At 61.8% G+C, this 8,866-nt stretch overlaps 1 protein-coding gene across 1 annotated transcript; it reads right to left on the reverse strand.

Moving 5' to 3' along the window:
* Nucleotides 1-338: 338 nt before the first annotated feature.
* Nucleotides 339-8,202, reverse strand: TCEA3 (transcription elongation factor A3). The gene is made up of 14 exons (XM_054802711.1): nucleotides 7,903-8,202; nucleotides 6,180-6,242; nucleotides 5,958-6,063; nucleotides 5,425-5,596; nucleotides 5,033-5,101; nucleotides 4,735-4,803; nucleotides 4,555-4,638; nucleotides 4,143-4,220; nucleotides 3,888-4,042; nucleotides 3,171-3,232; nucleotides 2,098-2,247; nucleotides 1,318-1,464; nucleotides 1,142-1,213; nucleotides 339-1,005 (listed from the first exon to the last, which is right to left on the reverse strand). The coding sequence occupies exons 1-14, from the start codon at nucleotides 7,969-7,971 to the stop codon at nucleotides 997-999; spliced, it is 1,305 nt and encodes a 434-aa protein (XP_054658686.1). The 5' UTR covers nucleotides 7,972-8,202; the 3' UTR covers nucleotides 339-996.
* Nucleotides 8,203-8,866: the final 664 nt, after the last annotated feature.

Raw genomic sequence — 8,866 nt, forward strand, 5'->3', positions numbered from 1 at the left:
TCCTGTAGCCAAAGGTTCATCTCCTGGCCGGTCCCCAATGCCCTTTCCCTGGAAAAGCCTCCCAGCTGTCAGTAGAGGTGCTGCCCTGCCACGGGACAGCCTTCAGCATCCAGCCCCAGCCAGGGAGCCACTCCAGCCTTAATTAAAGGTATTTAATCACCAGGCAGGTGATGGATGGGCATCAAGCTACCACTACATCCCAAGCTGGGGGCTGGTGAATTCAAGACATGTGCCAGAGCTGGCCGGGGGCTCTTGGAGGACCGCAAGGCTCGAGCTGGAGGGGTGCAAACTGAGGCACAGGTCCCAACCCCTCTTCAGAAAGCAGTCTGTGACACAGAGACAGTTCACATCTTTATTGCTCTAGCTGGAGATTTTTCCCCCACTCCTCTGCCCCCCCATCCCTTCTCCTTTCCTGGGGACACAGTTCCTTCGAGAGAGGTCCATGTGTCGCAGAGCAGAGGGACATGGTGGCATCCCTCCAGCATCCAGACACCCTACAACCACCCTGCATCCCTCCATGTCCTCCCACTGCTGCACTTAGGTGGAGAAGAAGGTATTTGGGGGTAAAACCTGGCTCTTTCCCACCACCAGGACAGTGGCACAGCCCCACATCCATGGGACAATGTCCCTCGTGCCCCCAAATCATCCAAGTCCAGGTTTCCCCCAGGGAAAGGCGAGCTGCCCGGGTCAGACCAGTGTCCTTTTCCACAGCCGCGTCTGTTCCCAGTGGGCTCCCAGCGCACCCCCAAGCAAAGGGCAGGTATTTACAAGGAGGAACCACTCGAATTCACCCAGGTCTTCCCAAGCAAACCCGCCTGTCGCCAGAGCCCGGTTTCCTGGGATGTTCAAGGGAACCCAGTGCAAGGAAACAAGGAGCGGGGATGTGGGGACCAGGTGCTGCCCCATCACCCTCCCTCCCCACCTCAGCTGCCCGATGTGGCTGTCACAGCATCCCGTCTTGCACCGCATCCCCTCCAGCCCCATCGCCAGGCACCGTCAGCAAAACTGCAGGAGAAGCAGAGCCAGGGCAGGCAGTGAGCCATCACCCAGCCCCCGGCACCATTCTGGGGGCTCTGCCACGCCCCCCCCCAGGGCCAGGAAAGGGCTGGGGCACTCGGAGCCCCCCTGGCTGGGCACAGACCTTCCAGCGGTTCCCACATTCATTGCACAGCACAAATGTCGTCATGGGCTCATCAGCACTGCGTGTCTGCACCTGGGATGGAACGGGCGGCCGGGTGAGTGGAGACCCCTCTGGCATTCCCCCAGTCGGGGTTCCCTGGGGATGGGAGGGAGCCCCAGGGGCTTTGCAGGACTGACCTGGTTGTACGTGCAATTCTTCTTCTTGCACTTGCCACACTGGAAGAGGTCGGTGACAGTGCCACCCGTCTTGGCCATCTGGTGCTCCCGGATGGCCTCCTGGGTCATGGCGTTCCTCAGCTCCTTCAGCTCATCGCTGGCCATCTCCTGCCACCGGCACCAGCCCAGCAGGGTCAGCACTGCTGCGGCTCTGCCCAGGGGCTCACAGCCAAGCTGGCACAGGGTGCAACCCACCATGGTCCAGCACCCTCCCCATCCTCTCCAGGACCAGCACTGATCCTGTTCTCTGTGCTTGCTGGAGGGCTCAGGCCCATCCAGATGAAAAAAATCACCCCATCCTTAAACCAAAACTGCTGCTTGCAGGGACCTGGGCTCCCCACGGAGGGACCTGGGCTCCCAGGAGCCTGATTTGGGGACCCCAGTTGAGTAGAAGGAATGGGAACCCTCAAGCCTGATTCCTGCCAGTGTGACATCCTGCACCCAGCTCTGTGATGGGCTGAGGAGTTACAGGGCTCTGGGGGGACCAGGCAGTGCCCAGATCTTTTTGGCTGCCACCCCCATGCTTATGCACCCATGGCCTGATGCTCCCTGTGCCCCAGCCAGCACCAGGGTGGGACAGGGAGATGCTGGGACAAGCCCAGTATGGACACCACCAAGCCGACGACCCAGCCAGCCCTTGGGCAACAGGAACAGAGGCTTTGGGAGGTCTCACTCACCCCCAGAGGTAACATGGACGTGGTCCACAAGAGCCAGCCCCGTGCCCCCCACACTGCTCCCCACCTCGGCAGTCATGCGGGCGATGAGGCTGGGCAGGATGGCCCCGCACAGCACTTTCCTCCGCAGGCTGGGGTTCTTGGGGTCCTTCAGGTTGCTGATCCTGCTCCGCACCCGGTTGCGATACTTCATGTCTGTGCTCTTCAGCTCCTGGAAGATATGTGGGGGGTCCGTCAAGGAATCAAGGGGTCAAGGCGGGGAGATGCCAGCCCTGCGGGGTCCTGCTGCTGCTCTGGGCAACATGGTGCTGATTGTCACCAGGGCCAGTGCCCACGTGTACGTGGAGGTGGACGATCTCAACAGCGCTTTCCTTCCTGGGGCACCACATACGGGGGATCTCCTCCTCCTTGGGCTCAGTAGGATAAAGCACAGCTTGGGATGGATGTGAGGAGGAAAACACCTTTGCATTTCCCTGCTGTGACACCCAAAGGCTGTCAGGGCATAGGGACAGTCACCAAGCTCCGTGCTGGGATGTGAGTTCACGGTGCAGAGGACTCAGCCTGCTCTCCTCCTCCCAGGCTGCCCAAAAAGCCACAGCTGCCTGCATGGATGCTGGCAGACAGGCTGGGGTGGCAGCTTTGGGGTCCCGTGAAGCCCCAGGCACATTGCCAGAGTTCGGCATGCACCAAAAATCAAAGCGTACTCAGGAGGAGAAAACATCTTGGGGCTGGTCCCAATCTCGGGGTGCTGCCAGGAGACCCCCAAGCCTTGAGCTGGGGGTGAACGGAGGTGGGTCCATCCCTGCGAGCGTGACACAGCCCAGGCACTGCAAGGGACCAGGGCTGGCAAGAGACAGCAGGCTCAGAAAAGAGACGTGGGTGGGTTTGGGTTTTACTTCCCCAGAGATGAAGGCAGGTCCCTGAGCGGAGGGGTGGGGGGGGCACACAGACTCCTGTGCTGAGGCAGGTGCCCAGGGGATGCTCTGCTCCGCATCGGCATCTAACCAGGGTCTGGGCTCCCTCTGCAGGCAACGGGGACAGCAGAGCCCATCACCCTCGGTCCTGTCCCCACCACCACTCTTGAGCCCGCATGTGTGTCCCCCAGCAGATGGAGCCTGGGGACTCCAAGCCCCCCCAAAGGATATGATCTTCAATCTCCGATGCCATCTTCTCACAGTTGACACCGAACTCCTTGTAGTCATCTGAAGAGCAGAGGCCAAGAGGTGACTTTCAGAATGAAACCAGCCGGGCCTCCCCATGCACCAATAAACTCCCCCCCCCAAAAAAAAAATCTCACCTCTCCCCCTCAACTTGTCGCAGGCTCCCCATCTCTAAAAAAATTATTTTTACCCATCTTGAACCTTACAAAGACCCCACCCCCACATCCAAGCCCTTATCGGAGACCCTACCAACCTCCTTGTCTTTCATGTTTGGGCTGAGCACTGAGCTATGCGCTACAGCTGCGGTTTATTTGCCAGTCTGGGGTGAGTTTGCTGTCACAGGGCTGTGGGTGCCCCAGGACACAGAGCCTCGCTTGTTATTGTAGGGTTGCTTCTCTTAGGGCTATCTCATAGGAGAAACAGTCCAGTTTGGGCCAGTAGCTTAGGGAGGAGGTGATGGGTTACCTGCAGTCCCTTTGAATAACCCACAGGGGAGGACTTGGCTGGGGCAATGCTGTGACTCCACAGCTCAACGCAGGTTTGGAGGCATCTTTCCTCCCTGTTTTGCCACATGCAATGAAACCAGGGCTTAAAGCTGCCTGCTTGCCCAGTGCAGCCAGCTCCTGCAGCCCCCCCGGCTCCTGCACTCCCCAGACCCAGCACCCCCCAAGCTCCAGCACCCCCCAGACCCACTCACCGCCCATGCGGAGGGCGGCCGTCAGCATCTCAATGCACTTGTCCCGCACCGAATCCCCCGTGAGATAGCAGGGGGCCAGAAAGCAGGGGCTGGGTGAGAAGTGGGGGCTGGTGGGCGTCCGTGGAGTCTCCGGTTTGGCCTTGCTGCTGTTGGCTCTGGAGGGGCACACGGGGAGGACAGGCAGGGTCCAGGGTCCCAGCACAGCCCCAGGGGACCTGGCAGGGGTCCCATGGCAGTGGGGTGGGTGTTTCCTACCTTTCCTCCTTGCTGTCACTGGAGTTTCTCCGGGAGCCAGTGGGAGCTGGCGAGGGGCTGGTGCCCACAGAGGGTCTCCTGGGGGTGGCACGGTGGGGGGAACGACAGTGGGGATGACACCAGAGACAGAGCAGGTAGGACAGGGGGCAGGGATCAGTGGCAGGACCTCAGGCACCAGGACATCAATGAGACCACTCGGAAGCCAACAGGAATCTCCCCAGAGGAGGATTTGCTCCTCATGGGGAATGTCCCAGTGCCCACGGCAGAATCAGGGCTCCCAGCCATCTCTACCCACTCCAGAGGTGGATCCCATGATCAGAGCATCCCCAAAGGAGGTCAGAGCATCCCCAAAGGTGATTCCCCCCCTCAAAGCATCCCCAGGTTGCCTGGGGATGCCCCCCCCACCCCTTACCTGTCCCCTGATAGTCTCTTCTGCGGGGAGGAAGAGGAGGAGACGGCTGAGGTGGTAGAGGTCCTTGAGTCAGCAGAGTCTCTCCTGGCAGGACGAGCCCCATGTCAGAGGACGGCAATAGGGACCAGGCGGGGGGCTGGGATCCGACCTCTCCCATCCCCATCCAGTCCAGGCACCCACCTCTCCTTCTTGCCATCTGAATGTGACTTCTTCAAGGAGGCAGTAGGGCTCCGGCCGTTGCTGGACTCTCTTCACCGCAGAAGCCCAAAGAAAGGGAGAGATGCTCTCAGTGAGCCTGGTCCCAGCATCCCCTGCTGTGATCTAGCGAGCTGGATCCCACCTGCCCATCTGCACACCCCATCCCTGACCAAGCCACCCCCAAGCCCCACCAGCCCCCAGGCTGCCAGCAAAGCCTCCCCTAGGCTGGCAGTGCCTGGTAGAGCCCAACATGAGGATCGGCACATCCTTCGGCAGGTACCTCTCAGGGTTGGAGTCGGCAGAGTGGCCCCGGGGGGTGGTGGCATGAGAACCAGACTTGCTGGGCTTTCTAGGGAGAGACAGAGAGAGAAAGAGCAGGGCAGGGTCAGATGAGCACCATCCAAACAGCCCTCGCTCAGGGAATAAATAGCTCTCAAGAAGGGAAAAGAAAAAAAAAAAAAGCCATTTCTCCTTTCCTGCTCTGAAAGCTGGTGCTGCCACAGCTGCAGGCAGCTGCCCTTTGGTTCTCCGGCAGTGCTGCCGGCACCCGTGGACAGGCAGAGATGGATAAACCAAACTCCAAAGGAGCGAGCAGAGGGTGGTCGCCCATCAGCCCCACCGACGCCTTAGCCACATGGTTGGTGCCCCCCGACAGCGGGCAGGAGCCCCCACCTCTCCTTGTGCTTCTCCCTGTGCTTCTCGGCCAGGCTCTTGGGGTGCTTCACCCCTTCATTGGGGCAGCTGGGAAAATCCAGACCCTTCTCCTTCTTTTCCTTCTCCCCATCAGTGTCCTTCTCCTTCTTCCCATCCACATCCTTCTCCTTCTTCGAGGTGGTGGAGGACTCTGGGGGAAGGATTTGGGTGTCACAGGCATGGCCCAAAACAGCGCAAGACACCTGGGGAGCTGCATCCCAGGGTGGGTAGATGGCTGGGGGTGATGCTTAGCCCTTGGCGGGGGAGTCACACACTGATTTACACCACTCCATCCCAGAGCAAAAACGAGCCCTTGGAAAACCCATCAAGTTTGCACATGGCCTGGCAGGACAGGGTTACAGTGGCTGCGATGCATGGGAGCCTGCAGGTCCCAGCTCGGGACTGATCCCACCCTGACCCCCCTGGAGACCATCAGGGGTTTGGGGTGCCAGGACAGCCCTGGGAGGGTTGGGGCTTGGGGAGGGTTCCTGCCTCTCCCTGACATCGCTCACCCAGCAGCCGCTTCCAGTTCTTGATGAGGATTTTGGCCGAGGCCACCACCTCTTCGTCCGAGCAGTGTTTCCGCACCGAGTTGACGGCCACCCCGATCCGCGTGGTCTGGGGACGCACAGCAGGGATGTGTCCTTAGGGATGTGCCAGCTGGGGACAGGACGAGCCACCCCATGGGGTGTCCCCCCACCAGCAACTGCTGCCCCCTACCCAGACCCCCTCACCTGGAGCAGCTGGATGGTCATGGTGTAGCTGGTGAGGGACTTGAGCAGATCCAGCGCCCCTTCCTAGAGCAGGGAGAGACCACAGAGACCCTTGAGGATCCAGAGAGAAACGGGGGGGGGGGGACATGCTGAGACAGCCCGCATCCCCCCTTTCCTCTCGCCAGCACCAGGCAGGGCACAAAGGGGACACAAAGCCCTGGGCGGGTCCCTGGGGAACATCTGACCCTCCACAGCAATGCACTTATAGAAGAAAACACAAAACCCAAATCCTGCAGGATCACCCCAGCGTGGGGTCACGTCTCCAGCTGGGAAGCAAGAGCTTCCCTTAAAGCTCAGGAAAACTCCGTAAGGAAACCCCGGGCTGCTGGGAGCTGGGGATGGCTGGGGGACACCCAAGTGTCCCCACGCAGGGGTGCGGGGGTCTGTGGGACACGCACCCATGGGGTTTCAGCCCAATCCTGGGTGCACAGCGGCTGCAGGGCTAAACATAGCGCGGGCACGGAGCCCTCCTCCTCCTCCATGGTATTTTTAGAGCCCCAGTAGCAGACGCCAGCTCGCAGGTATCCCCCCCACAGGGCACACAGCCCCAGCCTGGGCTGGACCCCCGCCCCACCTTGAGGGGCTGGATCAGGCCCTCCCCGGTACGATGGGCACAGGGGACATCCCTGTGCCATGGCCGGACCCTGACTCTGTCCCCCTCCCCAAAGCGCAGGCACAGGGGTGTGGAGCAGGAAGGCTGGGCAGGATCAGTCCCTTGACCCCGGGGTAATTCCCAGCGGGGAGCAGAGCCCCTGTGTCTCCCATGGGGTCTGATTCAGTTCCAAGCATTGGCATCTCAAAAAGCCACTGGATCTGGGGGGGGAACAGCAGCACTGCCCACCCCCCCACCCCGGGCCTGGGAGCCTGCACCTTGTTGGGGCAAAGGCCAGCAGAAATGGTCAAATATTAACTTTAAGGGCCGGGCTCAACTCTGCTCGCCCACGCGTAACCGGATTGCCAGGATCCCCGGATGGATCCTCACCTGGAGCAAAGGGTGGCAGGGCCAGATCCTGGCTCCCCCCCGGCACCCCATTGCCAAAGCCACCTGGGAGCCGTCACTCAGCCCCCTCCCCTCCCTTTGCATGCTTGCACGCACTTGTGCAACAGGCAGACCTGGGTCTGGGTCTGGGGGGGGGGGGTCATGCCCACCAGCCACCCCCACCCCCACTCCCCGGGGAGTTTTCCCTTGCACAGGGCTGAGCCCAGGGCACCAGCCCCGATCGGGTGTTGGTGGCCGGGCTGGTGGCCAAGCACCTGTCACCCATGTTTGCCCATGGTCCTGCGCTGCCAAGGGGTGCCCGGAGCTGCCACCCTTGGGACAGACACCCCCCCCGCCCCTTGCCCCCAGATCCCAACAGCCAGAAGCGATGGGGTGTCAGAGAGCCCCAAATTGGAGGCAAATTAAAATACCCCTGGGTGCTCTGACATCACAAGGCTGGGCTGGGGCAGCACAGGCAGCACCCCGGGGTGCTGGTGGCACCTGTGGGGACTCAGCACTCCCTGGACCCACTCGGCCCCTCTGGAACCGTGAGCAATCGGGGGGGCGCAAAGTAAACCCCCCGCCCTTCCCTCCCCTGAGCCATGCTGCAATGTCCAAACACGCATGCACATGCATGTAAATATGCACATGCATGTAACTACGCACACGTGTGCGCACCCACCCCGAGGGGCTCAGCCGCCTTACCGTGCTCTTCCTGGCCACCATCTTATCCAATTTCTTGGCAATCCGGACCAGCTCCTCAGCGGGCCCCATGCCGGCAGCTCGTCGCTCGCTGGGCTTCGGTGGCCGGTGGAGCAAACCCAAGGCAGGAGCAGGCAGAGCTGGGCGCTGCCAGCATGGGGGGGTCGGGCAGGGGTGGGAGGGCAGCCTGGTGCAAAGCGGCGGCCAGGCTGGGAGCAGAAAGAGGGGAAAAAAATGGGGAAAAGAAAGGGAAGGGAAGGGAGAGAAAGCAGAAAGGAGGTGGGGCTGTCCCGGCCAGTTATAAACTCCTGCCAGGCAGGCGAAATAGCACGGGGGAGGGCTAAATATAGCTGAGAGCACCGGGCAGGGCCACGATTGCAGGAGCTGGGGGGAGGCACACGGCGGGGTACACCGGGACACGCACCCGTGCCTGCCGGAGGGGAACCCGGGGGTGCCGGGGGGCCAGAGCAGCTGCCGGCCCACGGGGCTGGAGCCCAGCGTTGGCAGGGAGAGGGCCTGGGACGTGGCTTTGCCACCGGGACAGCTCAGCCGCCGTTTCCGGATGGGCGCCAGCGCGACGCAGCGTGGCGCGAGCTCTGCAGGCCCGGGGGGTTGCTCCTTCCAAACCCGGGGTCCTGCTGCAGCGAGCTCCCTGGGGGAATAAACTGCCGTGACAAATGACACCCCAACACCTCCCACAGCCTTTTCAGCCCAGCGGGCACTAAGCCTGCTCCAGCATTCGCTCTGCTGACCCCCCCCGGGAGCACCCGGTGCACGGCGCGCCAGCCTGTGGTGGGTGCCAGGAGCCCCCCCAAGCATCAGTCGGACGGGCAGCAGCGGGGTGCACCGCAGCGGGGATGCCATCCCCAGGCTTGATTGGCACAGGTGGGTGGGATGGGTGGGTGAGAGCAAGCGTGCCACCCTCGCTTGTCCACCACTCAACAGGGGTGGCCATAGGGCAAGCACC

Source organism: Grus americana, chromosome 23 (genome assembly GCF_028858705.1).
Source record: "Grus americana isolate bGruAme1 chromosome 23, bGruAme1.mat, whole genome shotgun sequence".
In the NCBI taxonomy this organism is placed as follows: domain Eukaryota; kingdom Metazoa; phylum Chordata; class Aves; order Gruiformes; family Gruidae; genus Grus; species Grus americana.

Excerpts from the sequence above, each read along its gene's own strand:
- TCEA3 (XM_054802711.1), bottom strand. The coding sequence starts at position 7,971 with ATGGGGCCCGCTGAGGAGCTGGTCCGGATTGCCAAGAAATTGGATAAG. Across the intron at positions 4,043-4,142 it reads AGTGACAGCAAGGAGGAAAG|AGCCAACAGCAGCAAGGCCA; the intron begins GTAGGAAACACC and ends GTGCCCCTCCAG. Across the intron at positions 2,248-3,170 it reads CGGAGATTGAAGATCATATC|TTCCAGGAGCTGAAGAGCAC; the intron begins CTTTGGGGGGGC and ends CCCCCACATATC.